Source organism: Melospiza georgiana, chromosome Z, assembly GCF_028018845.1.
Source record: "Melospiza georgiana isolate bMelGeo1 chromosome Z, bMelGeo1.pri, whole genome shotgun sequence".
NCBI classification, from domain to species: Eukaryota; Metazoa; Chordata; class Aves; order Passeriformes; family Passerellidae; genus Melospiza; species Melospiza georgiana.
Window position 1 is genome coordinate 49112630 of NC_080465.1, and position 24342 is coordinate 49136971.

Genomic DNA, 24342 nt, shown 5'->3' on the forward strand with positions numbered 1-24342 from the left:
TTATAACTGAGCCCTCTCACACTGCTGACCTTTGGCCACCCTGAACATGTCTGCTGTTATGTAGGATTGTGCCAGAACATTTGGTTGAAAAGGAAGTAAGGCACCTGACTGGCTTCGGCATTCATCCGTACTGTGCTCTGGCAAGCTCTCAGAAACAAGGAATTCCCTTGTTTTAACTGAATTTTTAAGGTACGGATTGAACAGTGTCTTTTCACTGAAATCTTCCAGGTTTAAAACTTCCTCATTGTCATTTTCTTCATTTTTAATTGGATTCTGCTGGCATCCACACAAATCACTTGCCACCACTTCTATGGGCTGGACTTCCTTCACTGGTATCAAAGCTGAATGCATTTGACTTCCGGTAAATTGATCAGTAATTATATAAGGCATGGATGGGGAAAAACTTTTAGCAGCTTCATGCTCTTCATTATGCAGTATTTTTTCATCTCTGTTAGTTATGCCTTTTGTATTAATACCAGTACATTCAGAAACATGGTTTTCATAATTTATTAGTAGGGATCCTTCCTGACTTTCTTCAGGAAAACAGTATTCCAAAACATTTATTTCTTCAGAGTCTACAGTTTTGGTCTGAGATGACATTCTCTTCAAAAATGAATTATTCTGTCAATACAAAGAGATAAATTGGAGAGTTATAAAGGGATACATAATGTATCAGTTCATTTTTCAATAAAAAAATTATTGCTGTTTGAGCTGTGTTTAACTCAGAATTTCAGACATGCACCAGTGAAGCGTTTAGATGCTTTTCAGATGGGAAGCAGTTACATGTGAATGAGTACTAAAAAAGGCAATGTCATTCTGTCCATTTACTAAATGCTTTCATATTAGGTTTTCTGTAAGTAATGAAATAATGAATTTCAGTGAAGGCTCAGAATCAGGTTTGAATTGTGTCCATGTTTTCTTGTCTAACCAGACATTTTGGGAAAAAAGTTTAAATCCCATTATCTACAATTTACACTTTCTGTGCAAACCTGGTCAACTCCATTCCATTCAAATAAACATTGAAACTTTAATAAGGAATAAATATTCAAAAAATAAAAGGACAGAACCGTTAGTACAACTATATACCAAATCTTATTATATGTTGCAATACTGTTTTTGTGGAGAAGAGAGGAGTTGTGGAGATGTGGAAACCTAATTTAATAGACACAACAGCCTGTGCAAATTTAATTTACTTCATTAAATAAACCATAGCCACCAACCACTCTGTCACTTCAAAACATTATTTCCCAATATCCTATAATAATTAGATTAATACACTTTATGAAGATGCATCTTCCCTATTATTTTAGAATACTACAAAAAGCATTTTGTAGCACTGAAAAAGAAGAATGAAACTCAATGAAGGTGGGAGGGGGGGTTGGCTAATGAAATGACTGCCAGAAAAGGATTTATTTTTCCTCCATTTGATCCCTTCTTTAACGCATAAAATTCCAACTACTACCACAGATGAAGCAAGAGGCCATTCCACTGCAAGACTTTCTTCAGGATTTGGTATATCAGGCCAGCAAACCTTTTTAAACCTATAATTGAGAAAGGAATTTTAGCCAAATTATTAAATAAATAGATTATTAAAAATTTAAAAATCACCAGAAATTCCAAAAACTGCTGAAGTATCAAACTTTCAGAAAGGAAATGTTTTCTATATCAACATAATGCTTTTCAATAAAAGCGTTTCCCCATACACTGTTTTTTATTACAAAAGATCTCAACAAGATCTCTTGGGTTACAGAGACATTGCAGAAAAGCCATTTTATATTATATATTATATTATGTTTTATTATATTATATTACTCAATTAAATAGTGTATGAAATAAGAGCATGCCAAAATAAGACAGTATACAAATTCTATTGTGATCATTTTTCAGGGTGTTTCTTCAGTGAAAATCCACCTCAGGTGGATTTGTTCAAGGAAAGTGACCCTAGCACTATATCACATTAGAACTACGCTGAGTTCCTAAATTAGCAGATAAAGGATGCTCACTCATTTAATCACTCACTGACACTGGGTAGTGTGGCAAGGGAACGAAAACCAGTCCTTAGCTTGACTTTTCTCATGGCAATTTTATTTACACAAGAATATAAACATTCTACTGCATCTGAAGTATTCTTCAGAAAAAAAAATTCGTTTTTGCTATTGTAAAAATTCATTATACTCAACACAGATGAAGATGTAAAAGGGATGGAATTTATTTCTTGAGTTGTACTTGCTACCCGATGCTTCTCCACTTGACAACAGTATTGGTTCCAGTAGCTTAGAATGCCCCAAAATAGTTCAGGTTTTTAACCTTCTCATCAGCCAAACAACACAGTCACTTTTCTTGTGAAAATATTTTATAACCTTAAAAACACCTCGCAGTCATCTTTGCAATATTACGGGATCTCCATGCCCAGAGGAAAAAAAATTTAAGTCTATCAGGGGACATTTGTGACAGCACATGAAAGGATTATGAATCATGTGCAGATATGGATCCACACTCAAGGATCAAGCAACCAAAGACCTTCACAGAATGTAATTTCTAGGTTTTTTCCTCATTCCTTTGCAGCTCAAGAGAGGCATCATCAACTAGTAAGAGTTATAGGTAAGACAAGCAATAGGGCCTATGTCCTAGTACCATCCTAGCATATTAAAAGTGTCTAGAAAGCTTTATTTCCTGGAATTATTAATTTTTCAGAAACTGACTTTAAGTTTGCTCCCCTCACTTACATGGCCATGGAACTGCAAATGGCATGTATGTAGCATTTTACATAAACTGATGTCGGTGATACATAAATCTGTTTCTCCCATTTATTTTGTTTCAATTTACTAAACTTTCTAAAATTAATACTTATTTTTGGACTACAGCACATAAACTGCAGTCAAAGTATAACCTGTACACTTACTTATTTTTTACTTCAATTGCTTGTCTTCTATTTAGACATCGGTTTTGAACACAACAAAGGCATTTATAAAATAAATAAAAATCCAGTAGGAAATATACTCACACGTGTTTTTTCAAAACGCACGTCATCCAAAGGCCTATCAGACACAAAATGCTTATCTCAACAGGTATAGCAATAAAAAAGATATCTTCTTTATCTTTGGACAAAAACAAAGAAATAAAAACCAAAACACCAATTAGTCCACATTGTTGTTTCTTCAGGTATTCCCTTAAGACAGCTAATTTTTAACATCCAAGTCACTTAATTAGTACAATTCTAAAGAGCTCTGTCAAAACTAGCCAAAATTACTCAGAATACTGTAGGATACCCATTCTATGACAAGTCAAAAGACAAGTGTTTAGAATCCAATGAGCCACAGTTACTGAGCCAAAAAACCAGACTGTGATGAGATTTTTCAGGCTGTTTCAGGAACAGATTTATTGCATTTTAAAATTTCCTTTATTTAACAGAATCACACAATAGGGAGTATCTGTAGATCACTTCATGCAACTTCAAACCTAGATCAGGCTGCTTAGGGTCATACCATGCCAACCTTTGACAGCAACTTAGAATGAAGGCTCTACCACCACTTGGTCGCTACGTTCACCTAAATCTGCTGGTCCATGCCACTTCTACTAGTTACAAAAAGATAAATAGCAAATTGAGTGCAGGAGATAGATTTTAAACTACAAAAAACATTAGTTACTCTGGCTGAAACACTGCTGATTTCTGAGCTAATTTCAGAGCACCAGAGGCATTTAGCAATATACTGAGAACATTCTTCCTGAAGTTGAAATGAGGAAATGTTATTCTGATCTGTTGTCAATATACCTTGTCAAATCTGGCTAAAACAAATAGTCAAAGATAGGAAAAGGCATTTCCCTACACACTCACTGGCCACAACCTCTGCACTCATTTTCCCGTTAAGCTTATATACCAGAATAGGTGAAACACAATGTGTGGTTTTTGTAAATCTCTCAGATGGAAAAGTCTACTTTGTAATGGACTGTTAGGCATCCCATCCCATAGCTGCACACACACTGCTGCTTCCACAAACAACCATAGTACTCCACTGCTTTACTGACAAGGAAATAAAGATTTTTGGGGTTGACTTCTAATTCTGAGGGTTTTTTTAGTCTGTGAGATTGTCAGTGAAATTAAGTTAAATTCAACTACCAATTTGCCAGTTCTTCCTTGTTTGGTCCAACACTACTTAAAAAACAAACAGAAGTTAACAAATGCCTAGACAACAATGTCCTGTATTTCTTATTTCCAAGCCCATTTTTTTAAATAGAAATAAGTAACTGGATTATTACTTACCCAGTTTTAAAGTCTTGAAGGTTTTTGGCTCTCCAATGGTTCCCCCAGCTTTGTTGCTTGCCATAATCTGAACAGTATATTGTGTATTAGCCTGTAAGGACTTCAGTCTGTATTGTAGAACATCAGAGTTCACTGTTTCATCTTTTTAGGAGATTTATGTAAACACACAAAAGTAATGTTATATCAGGGAGCTGTACACTTAGCAACTTCTGCAATAACAGATCACAAACTATTTTAAAGGTAACTTGAAATACAAAGCAGCCTTACTAATCCTTTAAAAGATGAAACCTAAATTACTGAACAATATTTATCAATACTACTTAAAAGTTTGAGGCAAAAACCTGAACCATTACGTATTTACTTTTATAAATAAATACAAATATTTTTGCTAATATTAAAGATAGGTGAACTATATTCTCCTGCAGATTATCAATGAAAATTGATAATCTTCAGGAGAACATAGAAAAGAAAGTGCTTTGAGAACTTTATTTCCTCAATATAGTTGGCTCAGAAATTAGGAACTTCAAATAATTTCTGTAGCTTGTGAAATTCAACTATATTTCTACTACATGCAGTTAGACACTGATCATCCAAAAGGATGTGTCATCTATCAACACTGGGATACCACCCCAATAAAGTCAAAGGAAAGTCAAAATCAAAAGGAATTTTTTTCCAAGTTTCAAAATGCTTTTATGAATAGAACACTGTTTCCAGTGTATTCTCCAGTATTGAAATTAATGTAATGTGCTTCACCTGTAATTTTTTTTAAGCAGGGCATAAAAAAATCCTACTAACAGCACCAAATGCATCTTCATAAAAAATCCTACTAACAGTAACAAATACATTTTCATATAAGAAATTACAATCACTAAAACATTTCCTGGTGCATAACATCAAAGGCAACTCATTTCCTCAGTCAGTTCTATTGAGAAACACCCAGGAAATAGTTATGCTGCAATATGTCCCAAGTTAAAATAAACTGAGTTTCTCTTAAGTCAAGAGTGGGAAAGTGAAGTTCTAGTGCTGGAAGGCCATTAGTGAAGTCACCTTGGCACACAGCCCCACATCCTACTATTATCAAGAACACATGACATCAGAGAAGCCTCAAAAAACATCAGTACAGCATGTTTTGCCATTTAAATTTCACTCCCTTGCGTTGGTATTTACAACTAATTTTCTAAAGAAAATAATCTGAATTCCTAAAAGGGACGCAGCCTGCTTCACATTACGAGTAATATGGAGAAATACAGCTCTGTACTATGAGGCTCCATGTCTCACAGATGATCCTGCACAAAGTAGTCAGCATTAAATTACACAGAAACCAACATAATAGGAAAAAATGTGTGCAGATGACTAAATCTCACAGAAGTAATTAGCTTTCTCTTTCACCTTTAAAAATTATTGGGAATCGCCCTGGCCTGAACTGGATACCCATAAGAAACAAGCATCACAAGATTTGTAAGTCTGAAAACTTTGCAAAAGAGATTGTGTTAGGTGCCTGATTTTTAGACAATGACGTCTAAAAAAGGAAGGAAAAAACTCAGTTCTGAAGCACTGAATGATCCAACAGCTTTCTTCATAAACTATATAGGAAGAAAAGTTTAGGTGACCCAAACATTTTCATGAAAGCTTCTGCTGAGATTTAAACTAAAGGAATTTTGAACAGATACCATTACACTGCCAGATTGTATGGACACTATTCCTGAGGTAGAGATTAGGAGTATGCTCAAATTTATGGTATCAGCCTCCAGACCAGAAAAGCCATGGCAAGCACAGAAAATCAAACACATCTGAAGAAACTGATCTAAAATGATGTCCATATAAACTATTCCTTGAAAGTGTTATTTCCAAATTTGCTTTTAATATAAAATTGACACTAAAAATACTTTAGCAGAAGATTTCCACCATACTTTTCCAGAAACTGATGGCATATCAATTCACTGAACCCTTATGATCTATGTCTTCACACAGAATCTATGATTCTCCAATATATTTCAGCTTCTCTACTCCTGTCAAGACTTTTTTCATTGACTTTAAAGGTGCCTCAAGATAGAAGAGAGATTGAAAATTTCATAACCCCGTTGGAAGTATTGTTGTTTAATTTGTACTTACTCAATTCTTTTCCATTGTTGGGTTTATAAAATATTGTATAGTTAGTGATAAATCCATTTCTTTTAGCCTTTGAAACCTCATTCCACTGTATTGTAACTTCATTTTTCCCCAGAATGCCTGTATCAACCACAGGTCCTTCTGATGGCTCTACAGAGAAGCATTATGAAATAGCAAAAGTAGTAAAATAGTCAATAGTGTTTTCTGCCTATGTTATTTTACACATATCAGTAACATAAGAGAAAACATATGCATGAGAAAATATGCAAACTTAGTGCTCTGACACAGTCCTTAACTTTTCTCACTCTCTTTAATGTAGAAATTATTTTGATAAAACTTCTCCTCACCTAAAACGGCATTTGCATAGTTTCAGGTGTTATCGTATTAAAATACTTAGATGTCATTAAAAGGCTTTATTGTTACAACGTCAGGGAGAGTTCAAGAGGAAAATTATCCTTTGTGCACTCCTGGGGGGGACTCAGGCGCAAGACCGGTGCCTTTGCAGGAGATCTCTGGCTGAGATGGGATTCAAGTGGCATCTCCTGCAGCCCCAGCGTCCTCAGCCTTGCCCACCACACTGAACAAAGCCTTTCTGCTTACACAACACCATCTCACACACACTGCTCATAACTTTGAGGAGACTTTCTGAAGAAAGAGTTCTCTGTGATGCAGTTTTAAAACTTCCTTCCCATTCTCTAATAACCTTGAGTGTTGTCACAGCTACCTAAAAACAGGAAAGCACTCAAAACCCATTTCTGACTGTGCTAGTAATTATCGCTGAAACAAAAAATAATCCATTGCCTCTCCCCAGTAATTAATGCTCTTTAGTGGTGCATTGTACTATGTGTGCCTGCACATTTGCATAGACACACACACCAATCAACATTTTCACATGGAATCTTAAAATTACTGGTAAACTACATTCTTATAGCTGGTTGTATAAATCACTGAATTCACAATAAACTTCTACAAATAAAGAAACTTTACCCCTTCCTCTAGCAAAACACTACTTCATCCAAAGTTTCTGTCCAATTACAAGCACCATGTCTTCTTAACATTTTTTATGTGCAAGAATACAAATGTGTTATTACATTAGAAAATCTAACAAAAAGTAGGCTTTTAAAACCAGCCATTTTACTTCATGAGTAGAATTTCCTCATATATTGACTGGCAAATGTAATCAAGCATTAAAATCAGGTATAATTATATATCGAAATGAGCTTTTAAACATTGAAGAGATAGCTAGTTTAAAAAATTCTTTCATGTTCGTAGCTACACTTTTTCCAAATACTTTGTATACAATATGTAAACGTCACAAAAAATTAGTGGGTGCAAGCAGCAATGTACCTGTATCACAAGATGAATACTTTCTTATAGACATATTTTATTGCTGAACAGAACAGAAATTAGGAACCCTGAAACCTGGGAGTCTTTCCACCACCTTCATCTCTTTTTCAAATAACAGTAGTACCACATCACTAAAAGATAATACATCCTGAGAAACAGACTACAACACACATTTCACAACTTGATTACTTTAAAATACCTACTTTTTTCTTCAACATAGATTTGTGTGTAAGATGGAGCTGCTACATTACTTCCATAAAGAGGATACACCAAGATGTTATAGCATATAAATGGTTTAAAGTTTTCTATAAAGGAAAGAAAAGAATATTTACATACAATCTCTATGTGATATTACTACAATGAAAATAGACTAAATCACAAGGGAATTCTAAATATAGCATTACTGACTATTTGCTTCTACTCTCTAGCCAGCACAATATGCAATTATTGACTTGAATGCTCATTACTAGCTTTAACACACTTTTTTCATAGCAGTATTTGTAAGACCACATGGTTTCTGGATCATTTCTCACTAAAAATACTTTGAATGGGTAATTATACTTCAGCATCATACAACTTCTCTATATAAATCCACTTACTCACCTCTAAACCCTCTAAGGTTTTAGAGGAAGTCTCTATTTTCAAATCACCAGTACAAAATTACACTTGAAGGTAATATATATATTTCACATATATCGATGTTTACTGCTTTGCAAGAGACAACTTTGTCTCATGCATCAGATTAAAAGCAGTGGGGTCCCCCACTCTTACCACTCAGGACCTGAGGGAATGACAAGTAACTGTGTCAGGAAGGCTTAGGTTGGATATTAAAATGAAAGGTTCTTCACCCAGAGGGTGTTTGGGAACTGGAACAGGCTCCCCAGGGAAGTGGTCACAGCACCAAGCCTAGTGAACTTCGAGAAGGGTTTGGACAATGCTCTCAGAAATATTGGTATGATTTTTGGGGTCTCCCATACAGGGCCAAGAGTCGGACTTCAGTGATTCTTCTGAACATTGCAACACAGAATATTCTATTATTCTTATTTCTACACTGATGTTCTAGTCATTGCCAACTGCAGATCTTCTGACCAGCCTGACTCAAGGGTACAGTTGTTGCAAGTGAGATCTCTCCAGCAGAATTTTATGTTTCAAGACATAGTTCCAGCTTCTGGAAATGAAGTTTTGAACTCTGAACAATCCAGGAGCAAATTAATCAACCAGGTGTACCCACTACTTACAACAGCTCCTATCAACTCTGAGAGGACATATCTGTAGCTTTACATCCCCTGGGATGAAACCAGGGTAAAGGGATTCCTAGATCATTCTCTCAAGCTCTGCAGCTTGCTAAACAAGAATAATGGCTACCAACAGATCCCTGCATGATATCAACTTTCTGCTGCTCTTTCAATTACACCTATTGCAATGGCCATTATATATACATTACTCCAGCTGGTTTTAGCTAGGGTAGAGTTAGTTTTCTTCCCAGTGGCTGGCATGGGGCTGTGTTTTGCATTTGTGCTGAACAAGGGGCTGACAATACAGAGATTGCTGAGCAGAGCTCACATAGAGCCAAGGCCTTTTCTGCTTCTCCTGCTGCTGTGGTGGTCTGGGAGTGGGTGCCTGGGAGGCTGGGAGGAGACACAGCCAGGACAGGTGACCCAGCTGAGCAAAGGGATATTCTAGACCGTCTGGCATCATGCTCACTACATAAAGTGGGGGAAGAAGGAAGAAGGGAGGACATTTGGAGTGAGGAGTTTGTTTTCCCAAGTCACTGTTACATGCAGGGCCCCTGGAGATGGCTGAACTCCTGCCTGCCCATGGGAAGCAGTGAACTCACTCCTTGTTTTGCTTTGCTTGTGTGCAGGACTTTTGTTTTCCCTATGAAACTGTCTCCATCTCAACCCACAAGTGCTCCTGCTTTTACCCTGTTGATTCTCTCCCTGATCTCACTGGCAGGGCAGTGAGCAAGCAACTGCCTGGGCTTGGCTGTTTGCTGGGGTTAAACCACAAGAGTCAAACTGAGGTGATGACAGATTTGATTGGTATGTACTAGACTGAACTCACAGCTGTTAGTGCTGTTCAGCTAGTGATAAGCAGGCTCCTGCACTTGCCACGGGGGTCATTTGCCCGCCTGGGTATTAGAGTCTAGTTAGAGTTTTGCTTTTGCTGCTTGCTGTAGTGCTGCACTACTTAACATATTACTGATTTGTGCCTGAGAACATTTTGATAACAGCCATGGGGATGTGCCAGGGCAGTGCTGCTGTTTCTGTGCTGATGTTGTGGACAGGCTGGAACTCAGCGTGAAATTGAGCTGAAGTGTGATGTGTGATGGCGTCCACAAGGGAGCCTGCAGCCTGTGGAGGACTCCACACCGGGCAGGTGGATGCCTGAAGGAGAACGCGACCTCAGAGGGGATCCATACTGGAGCAGTCTGGGGGTAACTGCAGCCAGTGGGAAGGACCCATGTCAGAGAAGTTCAGTAAGGACTGTCTCCCATAGGTGGGAAGAGTAGGGAATGTAAAGATTCCTCTGCAACCTGTGGTGAAGATCATGTGGAGGACTATGATTTTCTCTCACTAAAACACATGAAAGAGCATGAGTTTTTCCCATATTCAATCTTTCTTTTTAAATTCTAGATTTCTCTGATAGAAGAGTCACATCAGTCACAGGCCTCCCTACTGGCATAAGATCAAGCCACAGAACTGCTTTAACACAAATTCTGTAGCCTAATCTTATATGAGAGCAAGCACTACCTTGGATGTTGCATGAAAATTTGTAAGACTAAAAAATGCTATTACATTAGCAGCAGAGATTTCAGTAAAGCATGTAATAATACTGTTATGTTTAAAAACAGTCTGAGGAAAGCTGAATGAGTTCATCCTTTCCAATCTACCTATAAGTACATGTACATCTGTACATTGTTACAGCTGTAACTGATAAACATACTTTTGTTATTTTTCCACTCTGTAGAATTTGATACATATTGCCATGATCTACCAAAAGGGTCCATCTCCAATTCCTCATACCACTCAACCACATATTTGGTTGTTTCTGGTTCAGAGGTTATCCACTGCACCACCACTTCTTCATCTGTTGTAGAGGTTACCACTTTTTCAATCACCTGAGAGGCTAAAAATTTAACAGAAAATATCAGCATTTGTCTTCAGAAAAGCTTGAAAAACACATACAGAATTCAAGAACCAGTCTCTCTTTCAGAATCCAAATTTTGCAGTGTGTAAAACTTTATAAACCAAATTACTACCAATTTTGCAGGTAGCTCAAGAATGACACTGAAGCAAAGGTGAATTCTGCATCAGCCTGCAGAATAGAGGTCATGAGAGTCTAAGTGAAAATCCAACTTGGCAAAGCAGAGGCAAAAAAGACTTGATGAAGCAGAGAAAAAAAAAAGAGATGCATCTGGTGGGGGGAAAGCACATCACAGCATGGAAAAATCAGAAAAACCTTTGTGGTGGGATGCAAAAGTGGATAGGGAGGTAGTCAGCAACCTCTAGGACAAAATTACATTAAATCTACATATCCAGTTTTCTGATTAGAAATGGAATTTGATTGATTGAGTTCCAGGGAGACACTTGCACTTACATCATGAACAACTCTTGTTAGAAGTGATTCAAGTGTGTCAAATACAACCAGTCTGTCAGATCATGGCTGGCAGCAGAATGTTGCAACACAAGGCTCAAAGCAGTATCAGAATTAAACATAAGAGCCAAAGAGCAACTCTTGTGCTAGATCAGGCCAGCTTCCTAACCCTGGCAGTGGGTGGAATGGGTTCTCTGGGAATGCATATGAAATGAGAATGAACACAAGGCTTCTCTCCCTGCTTCCACTAACGCAGCGTAGAGACTTCTATTTATCATATCTTTGAATGATTGTTGAGCACTCTGCAATAGTGCCCTGTGGTAACCAATCTTCTGAGCTAACAAAGGGATCCAAAAGAATTGGGTAGCATTCCTGTCACCCTGTTTTTTTAAGATTTTCTAAGCCTTCTGATTCTTGTAGTGAACTTTCTCACACACTTTCTGTAAATAACTCATTGTTTTGCACTCCTTTATGGAGGAAGAGAGAGTTAATGGACTGTTGGTTTGACCAGTGTCATTGGAGAGGTGTCATTGTCACCTCCAATCCGCTGTCACTTTTGTAAAACTATAAATATTGGAGTCAGAAAATGAACTTCCCTTTTTTCCTTCACCTTGAGAGGAGTGGTGTGCTTGTGTTCTTTCATGTCCTATAGCGACACATTCCATAAATTTATTTGGGAGGTGCAAAGTTAGGAAAAAATCTAAACCAACCAAAAAAACCCTAAGAAAGTAGTACAACAGAAATTCAATAAGACATCACAAAGTATTCATATCTTAACAACTGTATTTCAAAACAAAAGCCCCAACAATAATTGTCTGTAACAGAAATGATACATGACAGCAAAATACAAGATACATATGACAGAAGCCCTTAGCATAATTTTGCTTCACTATATCAGAACTTAAAAAGATGTAATGAAAATCACTTTTTCATTACTGAGAAAAATATGAAATTGAAAAATCTTACATTTTTCATCAGGGGATGGAATCCTCAAAATAGCTTCCGGAGACTCTCCAGCAGAGTTATAAGCAGTGACAGATATGATATGTGCCTCTTCATTTAAAAGTAAGGTCATTTTCTGTTCAGTAGAATTGTTTGTCCTTTTATGTGCAGCCTTGTTTTCTGGAAAACACTGTATTTTGTAGCCTAGAACTCTCCCAGAAGGCGGAAAGCTTTTTAATGGCTAGTAAAAAAATACACAGTAGTAAGTGTTTCGCAGTGTTACCTCACAAGCAAAAATATATGCTGTATTAAAGATTAAATTACAAAACTATTATACTGTATTTAGAAAAGCAAGATATTTTCTTCAGGCCCATCTTCAGGACAGACAGCCACCAGAATTTCCTTGATGGATTTCAAAAGTCAGATGCTGAGATTTGAAATGTGAAGAGCCTTTAGACACTTTACTAGAAGATTAAAGTGCATTTAAACACGGCTTTGGCAAACTGGATTATTTAGATGCAGTTTAACAACTTTCAATGAGATTTTCCAGTGATCTGAACACAATTAAATGCTCCCTTTCCACACAGATTACGAAACTCCATTCATCTACCATTCAGTAAACAAAAGCCTTTTCAATTTTAATTTAGTTCAGTGAGCTTTTTTTTTTCTGATAACATCAAATGCCTCTGGCAGTTATATGTCCTACAACACAGAAATACTTAAATACAACATCAGCTACAGGATATCAATACGATTACCAATTCACAAAAAAATGCATGTACCTTCCACATAAGATGTACAGATCTATTTCTAGATGAGCGTGAAGACTCAATTACTCTCCACAAATCCACTTTTCCTGAAGGAGCTGTTTAAAGACAAAGAAATCCACTTGCAACTTGTTGCTGTATTAAAAAGATTGTTTAATATGGTGAAAACAATCAAAAGGCTTATCTAATATGGTTAAAAAACTCAAAAGGTATCAAACATAGAGTCTAAGAGAAACTTACTAAAAGTAAGTTTTATCTTCTGTAGTACAATGCCTTTTTTTCCCTAATTAGGTACATCTTTCTTTCTATAAGTTTCCTGCTGCTTGCTTTTATTTGTTCAGTTCTAGAGTCTTCCAGAAGAGATTTTCTAGTCTTGTTTTAAAACTGGTTATTTTGATTTCTCTATTTATAATTTATTTCATTGAACACTCATGCTGCACTACTTTTCTGCTACTATCTTAATTTGCTTTGTTAAATCTTCATGTACACTCTTAATTTTCCCTCTCTTCAGTGTCTACTCATCTGCTTTCTTCCTTAGTCCTATGTTGTTTGAATCACTTTTCAAATCTCCTCCAATACTTGCTGTTGTCGTTCAGTTTTCCTCTTCTATCTTTAAACACAATACACATGTTTTGTTTAAGCAACAGGATTCTAAATTCAATAGAGGATAATAGGCTGTAACACAGTTTTTCCCTACTAAATCCTAATGCCTCCAAGTATAATTGAAGAAAACTTCCACAGGTAGGTGGCTTACCATTTTCTTCTGTGCTTTCATTTTTCTCTCCACTCCATCCACTCCAAAATGCTGACTCATTATTGACACACCGAATGGCAACAGAATAGTCTGTGGAGTCCCACAGACCTGTGAGATTACACGATCCTATTTTGTTCTTAGAATTCAGTGAGACATTGACAAATTCCTGGAAATAGGAACAAGAACAAAAACTATTTGATATAAAATTTAGTGCAGATATATTACTTATTTTTTTATTACTTAAGAAAACACAGAAGATGTAGCTTTTGTGTATACCACCTCATTTCTCTGAAACTCAACATTACTTGTTTTAAACTTCATTTTTCTGTGTAGCACCTTTGTTCCTCCTGTAAAACTCCAGGGTTTGAAAAACTTGATCCCAAACCTGTGGCTTGAACAGGGAGCAGCTCACATGTGATTCCAGAGCAGCTGTGCACAGAAGCTGCTGGAGGAATGCAGTTCCCACTGGTGGGAAGCAAGTGGTTATTGCTAAAGCCATTACTACAATAATGTCCCACAGCAGCATCCTGGGGGAAGCAGTGATTCCCCCAGTGATTCCTCACAGTTTGTGAGTCAGCTGGGTACTTGTCTCCTGTCCTGTGCATCTTTTCTGAGTTACAAGGCCTTCTAGCTGTTAGCCATAAAACAGTGTAGCTGTGGGCTGCCCCAAACATTATCAGTACAGGATTAAAATGAAAAGGTAAACAAAAGGACAAAAAATTCTGGTCCAAGAGGTAAAAAATAAGATGAAGCCAGTTAGTGGTGAAGGAAGATGGGAGTGTAAGAAATAAATTATGTGTTATCTTTTCAGAAAAGTAATGACAATGCGAGTCATTTCTTGGTCTTGAAAGGAACCTCACTCACTTCAACACCCCCAACAGGGCTAAAACACAGTGAAGAAATTCTTGGCTTCCATCAGTTGAACCCTCCAATGAAAAATTAATCAATCTATAACAATGCAGAGTGTACTATAACAACTATAACAAATGCAGACACTCACTCATATGAACACCATAATGGGAAGTGCCTAATGTAACTGAATATTTTGGTCTGTTCTGATCTCAAGAAATTCACTGTCAAAAAATACCTGCTGCTAAGGGAGTGAATTCAGGGGTCTCCAAACTACTGTAGGTGATAGATTCTGCAACAAATCTAAAATTAAAAATGCTCCAAAATTATTATCAACCTCTGGCAGAACCTGACATAGAATTAGAGACATGTTGTACTAGGTTTTAGTTAATTGCCAAAAGGCTGTTAATGATATTGCATTAAAATCAGAAACTTAGAAATTTAATATATGCAAGAACAAAAACATGTCACATGTTTTTCACTCAGTAAAAACAGTTCACACCAAACTATTTAGACTGGTTGGGTCAGATAACTTTAAAGGCCAAGAAGGTATTTATCATTTGTGCAAACCATTTTTCCTTAGGTTTTTCTGAGGTTAGTTTTGGGTTGGTTTTTGTTGTTTGTTTTTTTTTTTTTTGCCTATATGTGCTGGCAAAGAAACAGCTCCTAAGCCTTTATTAGTCATGGATAGCTCCTGTTTCTTCTGAAATGTCTGTGTGAAGATGCAGGTGTGAGCTGAGGAAGCAAATGGACAAAGGCTGTATTTGATAGAAAAAAACCAGACAGGTGATTTCTAATGCTGAAAACTAGACAAAATAAACAGTAAAGCTGTAGCCCTCCAAGGACTATGAGGTCCTTCCCAAATGTTGAAAACATAAGGACCTCATAGAATGTGTCACAAGGATGCCAGTGCCTTGGCTCCAAAGAGATAAACCTCTCAAACAGGTCTTTTAAACAATCGTTAGTTCCATTCCTACTACTCCAACTGTACCTGAGCCATACTGCCCATCCACCTATCCTGAATCCTGAATCCAAGAACCAGTATGTCATATTTACAGTAATGATGCTTGAAAATATGAGAATGATGCTAGTAAGAAACATCTTTAATCTTATGTTTTTAAAGCTCCGATGACTACTTTGATTAATTTTTCTCTCCCAAAATTATACATGTGGTACATAAAATAGTAAGATCAAGGCAGAGATCTCAGTTCAATGAACTTTAAAAAACAATCCAAGAAACTTGGGCAGTTCTTTAATCTGGAAGAAGAAACTGTAAAACTACAAATACAATCCCTTCCATATTGAAGACCATAGGAATAGATAATCTGAAATACGCAGATACTGGGGGTTTTACAACCATTCCATTTAAGTTTCAGAGAGACAAACTATGAAAAGAACTTCCCATATTTTTCATCTTGCAAAATTTTTATTTTCATTCACTTTAAAATAAATTTAACATCATTCCATATTAATCAGATTCAAATGTTGCAGTTCTAAGTGAGTGCTGTTTTCAACACCAGAATGCAAGGGAAAAAAAAAAATATTGTTACTGACTGCATGTGTAATCCCTTGGCCTAGGGTCATCCCTCATCCTTCCACAGAGTAATACTGAGAAGCACAATATGTATCAAAACAGATAATGACCAAAAGAAAAAGGACAAATAACCCTAGAAAACCAAACCGTGTTCTTAAGACCATGCACCTCTGGTAACATTCCAGTAAAATAACAAGGTTATTATCATTATTTCAAACACTTGTTGCCTCTTTTCAACTTAAATTCTTATAAAATTAAGAAGTTAGTCACAAAGAAGCTGCAAAAGAAAAATGACGTAACTTACGGTAAAGTTTGAATACAAGTTTCTGTATTGAACCTGGCAAATAATATGTTTTAAAGGGATAATCTTCTCAGGCATTTTCCAGGTTACTGTAAGTAACTGCTTTATACCAGGGATTTTTTTAACTGAAATGATTTCAGGAGGGGCAAATTTCTCTAGAATGAAGAAACAAGAACATTAATAGAGGAAAATGCTTCTATAAAAGTTCAGAATTTCTCTGTCTGTGTGTGTTCCAAGAAGTTAAATTGTTATCCCAGTAACACACATCCTATTGGAGTATTCATGTGATGGTTTATGTTATAGACATAATTCTACATATGGGAAATTATCTGTAAGAGAAACTGCACATTAACTGATTTAATTACACTGAATTTTGAACAACCTGGTCTAGTGGAAGGTGTCCCTGCCCACCCAAGCCTTTCTATGATTCTGTGATTCTATTCACAAAACTGCTCTCAAATAGACAGACATCTTTCATTTGTATCAGCACTGAAAAATATTACCCAGAGACAACAGCAGAGAAAACAAATGAAGCAGAGCTGGGACACCAAAGACAAGACTGAACTGCAGATGAGGAAAGAATTCAGCTGGAAATTATCTGAGGGGGAGAGAAGCGTAAAGCAGAAAATGGAAAAAGAATGGACTAGCAATAAGAAAAGACATGTCTGGCACAGAGAGTGTAGAAAGTGATGAAGAGTCACAGTAGATCTGAATACAGAATAAAGGATGTGACTGATGATGAGTGCTGCAGCAAAAAGTATTCCATTATAAGGGTAACTGCTTAACTAGACCACCAAAATGAACAGAGGAGAAGCACAGGACAGAGGGAGGAGAGGTAGACAAAATATTATTATTGCTCCTTTGTGCAATTATTACTGCACATAGAACAGGTAGGATTTTTTAACAGAAAGTGGAATAGCTGAGCATATGATGGATGGCCCTTGAGAAATTATAATACCACTACCCACTGCAGCCAGGTGTTGCACTGATACTTGGTACCACTCAGAAATATTAAAGTAGAGTCGAAGTACCAATTAGTTTGACAAAAAGTTTTGATATATGGCCTTTACTTCTCAATAATTAAAAATTAGTCATTTCTAATGGATATATTAGACATTAGCCTAAAGAAATATTGTTGCAGTTAGATGTTGCCTAGCATGAAAACAACACTCTATAATTTTTCACCACCTCACAGTAAGATCAAGATACTGTTGTAAATTACTGCTGTAACACCAATTGGAAGAATTTTACATGGAAAGGTCATAAATTAAAACTTTATTGATTCTTTTTTAATTACCTATTTTTTGCAAAGGTATAGGGACACACTCTGTTAAGGATGCACCCAAAACATTTTTAGCTTCCACTTGAAAACAAAAATTATTACTATAAACATTGTCAGAATAAGAAAGTGAACACGACTCTGTTACAGACGGGCAGGAGAAGACATCCTGAGATGATACATTTGGAGAAGACATCCTGAAAAAGAAAAAATAAAAGCAGTTAGAAACGAAAGGATTTTCTTAGAATAATTCAAACAAACTGTTAGGCTATTGTTTATATGTCTTTGAGGATGTAAGACTTTTTTACCAGGGAACATTTTTAGATGACATGTTTGTCCAAACGAATACCCTTAGCTAATTTCCCTGTCCCCTTGGTACCAGTGCTTTTGTAGTCACATGCTAGGGAGACTACTCAGCTAGGGAGACAGTGGATTAAAATTTATGTTTAGATTTGGCTCCCAACAGTTCTGCAATCCAATTCGCTTTGTGGTTAATAAGAAGTCTGTGCTTATACAGGAAGGAATAATACTGAAATGTGCTTTCAGTGGCTGTTTTAACTTCTGGCTTCACAAAAGCAGCTAAGTTATAAAAGATAGAAACACCAGAAGTAGTAAGAAAGTTTCACATTAAAAAGATGGAAGCTTAAAATGTCAAAGCTAAAATGGACATAACACTAAAAAGGTTTTCCTAATCTACCATTTAAATTACAAAGAGAGTATACACTAGTACAATATTAAAAAGTACCCTCCAGAGTTCTGAATTCATTGCCACTCTCAAGAATAACTTTAGGCATTTTAGAAATCTTTTCATGAAACAATATTACCTGGAGTCTTGGATAGGCAGAAAAAGAGCACCACCAGAAGCAGCACTATAAAGGAGAGACTGATAAGTGCATCTGGGACAAATCTGGACTATCACCTTCAAAATCCTACCTGAGATCTGCCTTGGAACACTGATTTCACCATTTTCACAGTCACTTATGAAAAAGTAAGCTCCTAACCAACATTTAAAATCTAACTGAAATTGAAAGAACCAAGTATCTGTGCTTCTACACTGGAAAGTATGAGACCACTAATTTGTATTTGTAAATAGAAATCCCCAAGCAATCCAAAAGGACAACTCTGGATTTTTTGACTGAAACCTTAGGACTCCAAGGGTCACTAGGTTAAATGCTACTGGAGTTAAGCAGAATGCTGCAGTAAAGCAGTGGCTTAATGAATTTTGATGGGAATTTTTTAAAGCAGATGAGGAACCAATATTTTTTATGCCCCCAAAATTAGGTTAGTTCATTACATAGAAAGTTTCTGGGAAACTGTCCCATAAAATGCCTCCATTCACCATGGTCACTCAACTTTCAATCTTATTAGTAATGTTACTTCAAAGAACAAGTGAATATCAGCTCTAAATATAAATATTTCTCTACTGAATATTGGTTGAGAATTATTTCTTTTGGTTGAGGCTTACTTCTTTTATACAGCACACTAAAAAGGTATCAGACTGCAAGTATTTTCAACAATTACCAACCCTGAATTAATCAATTAAAATTACTGACAAATGCCAAGACTCCAATCTCCATGATGATTTTAAGTTTTCTTTAAACAGAGTCAGGGTGAGAGAGGAAGGGAACTGGCTGCCACACCCCAGCAACCCAGTGCCCAGTATATCTAGTACTTACTGTTTTCGGTAAAGAGTATAGTTCGTCCTAAGACTTGTTTCTCTTCCTGCATTCCAGGTACAGGTAAGGTTAACATCATAGAAATAAATGCAGGAAAGATTTTCTGGCATGTCTGGACGAACTACAGTGACAAAGGTTAAAAAAAGCCAGTAAAAATAAGTAACTTTACACACACCTGATTCTGTTGGTCAAAAAGCAATTATGGCAAACATCAGTGTCTTCATAGCGCTTCATTTTATCATCCCTCACTGCCCTCAGAACTCCTCACATTACAAAAATCAAAACTACTCTTCTTACCCTGAGGAGACAGCAAGATTTTCTCCAACTATTTCTCAGAAATACTTTACTAAGTGTGCCTAAAGACAGTAATTCTAACTATCATATATCAAACCACTGCATACATTGTCTTGAACACCTAAGCATACACACACCCCGTCTCTCCCCTGTAGTTTGAGGGGAGTCCAGAAAGTAAGAGGTAAACAAAAAAACAGCAAAAGCACAAAAAAACCCAAAAAAACCAAAAAACAAACAAACAAACAAACAAAAAAAACCCCAGCAACAAAAAAAAACAAAACGGCATCCTCTGACAGACAGAACTCCTTTTGGTTCTCTCCCAGAATATCCAATTTTTTACCCTATGAAAAACCCAAATCTGAGAAACATGCACAGCCTAAAGAGTACAGAAGAGAAGTTCCTGGAAAACAGATCTGTGTGACCCCGATGATATCACTAATTCTGGACTCTCTTTATCTTATAAGCAAGATAGCACAAAGGACATAATCTTCTGCAATCTCTATAGTATGAAGTCATCCACAAAAACTTAACACCCTAAAAGACTTTCTTGTTACAGCTCAATTTCTTTACCGTTAGAAGAAATTGGAGTAGAAGAAAACTGTGTCCAGTGAAATCAACAGTTGACAAAGCCCTCTTTTCAAAACAGTATTTTTCTGTCCCATCTAATAGAACCGTCAAAAGATCTTTTATCAACAAGCTTACAGCACATTAAGCTTTGCAGACATGCAAGATCTTTTGCTGGATATTTTTCAACAGATGTTTTGCTTTTATTGCTTCTTTATTAGAATGGGACCTCCCCAGGCATATGTTAGTATACTCTGGATTTGATGTGTTCAATATATTAGAAAATTTGTATACATATTTTAATGTTCTGCATAAGAGAGTGGATTATAACTTCTTTAGAAGAGAAGATTAGAGAGGAAATCCTCTCTGGAGAAAATTGAAGTTGGCTAGGCTAGAAAGAAGATATAACCAAAGGAATAGACCCACTACCTTTGGAACTCAACAGAAAACTTCAGCTAGGCAAAAGTCAGGGTCAGAAAGGTTACAGACCGGTGTCAGTAAGGAATGCTGGTAATTTCATGCTTTATTTAAAAAAAAATGTATGTGTGTATAAATATATATGTATATATATATATATACACTTGAATACATGTGTTTTAAAATAACACAACCAAAAGTAGCTGTTTTAGAAGTAAAATTATTATACTAAGTTGTTAAAAAGATTTAAGATTATTTTTTCTGCCTTTCTACTTACAGCCAGATTTAACTTCTGTGTGAGCCAAAGGTAGTTCCTTGTCCGAGTACTTCATTAAACATTCCACATTAGCTATGCTGTAAGTGAAATTATGGATGGTTATATTAGATACAGTCTTATTCACAATGTTATAGTTTTCTGGAGCAATCAATTCATTATTCAATTTCCAAATGATGTGGCTTGCATTTCTCTGTGGCGCGTAGTTCTTTCTAAGAACACAGGATAGTTTCAGGGAGGATCCTCTTTCAATTTCAGGAGATGAAGGAAAAATGTCAGCATCTCTGATGGAGTTTTCATCTAAAAACAAAATCAAAGACATCACATAGCCATACTCCTCTTAAAATACTAGCAGAAAAATAGTAAGTTGTTTTGTTGTGTACAGATAATTAAATTAATTTTTCTATATAGAATACAAATAAAATGCCCAGTTATTCAAATCAGACATTCCTGTTTGAAAATGCAGTTCACATTAATTACTGTATTACAATAGGTTTTACATTAGAGTGATGTTTCAACAACTTCACAGAAATAATGAGGAAGTTTCCATTCAGATACTTTTTAATAGCCCTAAATGAAGAAAAGAAAGTCTTGTACTTCAAGCCTGTTTTTATAAAACATTCCTATCAGTAAAAGCTATGCATGTAATTTACATGCATTTATCACTAATACTTGCAATATCCAAAAATACATTAAACAAGTAAGACTAACATTTACAACTAAGCTGCAATATATTTCAGAACTCTTCAAAATTTCATTTGGAGAATGTTATCTTTTGGCAAAACTTCTTACAGCAAGACAGGTGCTAATAATCCAGAAACATACCTCCTACAGAGATGCAGAGCAGGACAAACATCCAAATCAAATTGCTGAACATTTCCTTCTCAGTAAGTATAGGCAGAAAACACTGTCATAAAATAAAAAATTTAAATTGTCTTTTTTATTTTTAGAAGTGAAGATGCCCTTTTAATATTTTGTTAGCATTTGTGTCAGAGTTAATAATGTTATTCAGCTTTTCTCACTTGTATTCAAGTGAAGTATTGCTTTGTCTAAGTGTTACTTTCCTGAACAATGCAGAAATTTGATGCAGTTTTACTAAGACAATTTGCACACATTTACGATAAAAAATAGAAAGATAAGCATACCTAAAACACAGCTGAGGGCAATCCAATCCACACAAGTGTTTAACCTTCCAAAGATCATGCAAGTAACTGGTAAGAAATGTATCTCCATTCACTTGACATTCAGCCTGCCTACTCTTTTCTAAGCAGATTCATCCAGCGAATTCTTTTGAAAATGAGGGCTCTTACAGGAGAAGGAATGATCTGCCTCTCTTGTTCATCACTGCCTAGTAAAGAAATTGTTCAGGAAGTGGACATCAGTCCAGGTCACCTTTCACCCATAAGAGGGTGAATTCATATTGGTTTTTTCCCAGTTTTGCCCTGGCAGCGGACCTGAGTGCACTCTGCAAAGACAAAGGAAGGCACCTCTCTTTGCCTTTCTTTTTGAAGAAAAGAACTACTGAACTACTGTGCAGGCAAAAAAACTCAGACTCTAGGTTAAGAAGGAGGAAAGCAAAGGAGGAGACTGATTTCTTCTAAAAGGACAGATGAATCTAGGGTTCCGTATGAAAAAAATTACAAAAATCAAACACTGTCCTTGTCTTGAGTGCTGCTATCAGCACTTACAGAATCACAGAATGTTTGTTTGGAAGGGACACCTACTGACCATCTGATTCAAACTTACAAAGAGCCTCCTATAGCCAGGTCCCCAGGACTGTGTCCAGACAGCTTCTGAAGATCTCCCTTAATGGAGAGTCCACAAACTCCCTGGGTAACCTGCTCCACTACTCATTCACTCTCATAGCAAAAAAAAGTATTTCCTGATGCTCAGAAGGAACCTCCTGTGTTTGAGCTTGTGCCCACTGATCCTGATCACCGCCTCTGATCCTATCACTGGGAGGATTCTGGCTCTTTGGTATACTGCTGAGACTCCTCTGAGCTTTCTCTTCTCCAGGCTGAATGGGTCCAGCTTCCATATGGCAGATGCTCCAGTACATTAACCATCATTGAGGCCGCTCGCTGAATTCTCTCCAGTATGTCCATGTCTCTCTTGCCATCAGGAGTCCAGAACTGGGACAAAATACTCCAAGTGTGGGCTCAGTAGTGATGAACAGAGGGATCACCTCATTGACCTGCTGGTTGCAGTCCTAACACAGCCCAGGAAACCAGCATACTTTGTCACAAGGGCATGTTGCTGGCTCATGCTCTACTGGGTGTTGGGGACCACCAGAGCATTTTCTGCAAAGCTGGCTGGTGGAGACTTGGACAGGCCCCTGTGCTGCTGTCCAGGGTTGTACCTCCCCAGATGAAGGATTTGGCACTTCTCCTTATTGAAGTTCCTGCCAGCCCATTTCTCCAGCTTGCCAAGGTCTCTGTGGACAGCAGCTCAGCCCACCAGCTTATTTCTCATCCCTTCCAGTTTTGTGTCATCAGCAAACTCACTGAAGGCAAGCTCGGCCACAGCATTCTAATCCAGAACATGCTGAACAGGACTGGATCCAGTATGGCCCACTGGGGTACATCACCAGTGACTGGCCCCCAGATGGACTTCACCACTGATCTCCACCCTGTGGGTCCATCTATTTAGCCAGTTTTCAATTCACTTCACTGCTCACCCAGCCCACACTTCATCAACTTGTCTGTAAGAACCTGTCTGTAGAGTGGACCAACCCCACCATGAATGGCAACCCACACTACTCCTTCGGCTAGTAAGTAGAAGATCTGCCTGTAGAAAACAGAGGTGTCAGATCCCCTTAACCACACAAGGGCCTAGAGCCCAGTATTCCTATTTCCTGGACAAGTAGCTCTAGTTACCATGCTCATAAGCAACACGTGGGCATTAGTATTTTGCAGCTAGTTGGGGTCCATGTTTCACATTAGGTTTTCAGATTTGTCTGGAATTTCAGCTCTCCACCAAACCTGTGTGTCAGGAAGGCTCCAGGTGGGAGGCAAGTACTATCTCCCTAGAACAGCCACACCAGTAGCTTTCAGTCCCAACAAAATATCTCCTCGTCCCACAGGTTCAGATAGTGCCACAAAGTAGGTGTGCACCAGGTCACTGGACAGAGATCTAAGTGGGATATAGGCAGTAGGGGTTATGCCCTATGCTATGGCTCTTTCCACAAAAACTTATTGGATTTGCTAAAAACTTAAACTTGACAGTAATCTAAAATAGAAAAACGTGGTAAAATCAATGCATTAAGCTCAGTTTCTGTCAGAAATCAACTTAAATATTATTTTAAGTTTTTCTTGGGAAGCACTTTATAAACTTTAGGGCTATGACAGTAAAAAACAGGAGGAAAAAAAATGAAAAGC

At 37.0% G+C, this 24342-nt stretch overlaps 1 protein-coding gene across 1 annotated transcript; it reads right to left on the minus strand.

The window, feature by feature from the left end:
• Nucleotides 1-21842, minus strand: IL31RA (interleukin 31 receptor A). The gene is made up of 15 exons (XM_058044552.1): nucleotides 21791-21842; nucleotides 20969-21265; nucleotides 19417-19537; nucleotides 17759-17937; nucleotides 16465-16616; nucleotides 13778-13943; nucleotides 13039-13121; nucleotides 12281-12497; nucleotides 10664-10846; nucleotides 7921-8022; nucleotides 6374-6520; nucleotides 4262-4402; nucleotides 3005-3098; nucleotides 1463-1541; nucleotides 1-621 (listed from the first exon to the last, which is right to left on the minus strand). Exons 1-15 carry the CDS (start codon nucleotides 21840-21842, stop codon nucleotides 1-3), a joined length of 2634 nt encoding a protein of 877 aa, XP_057900535.1.
• Between the last annotated feature and the right edge of the window lie 2500 nt (nucleotides 21843-24342).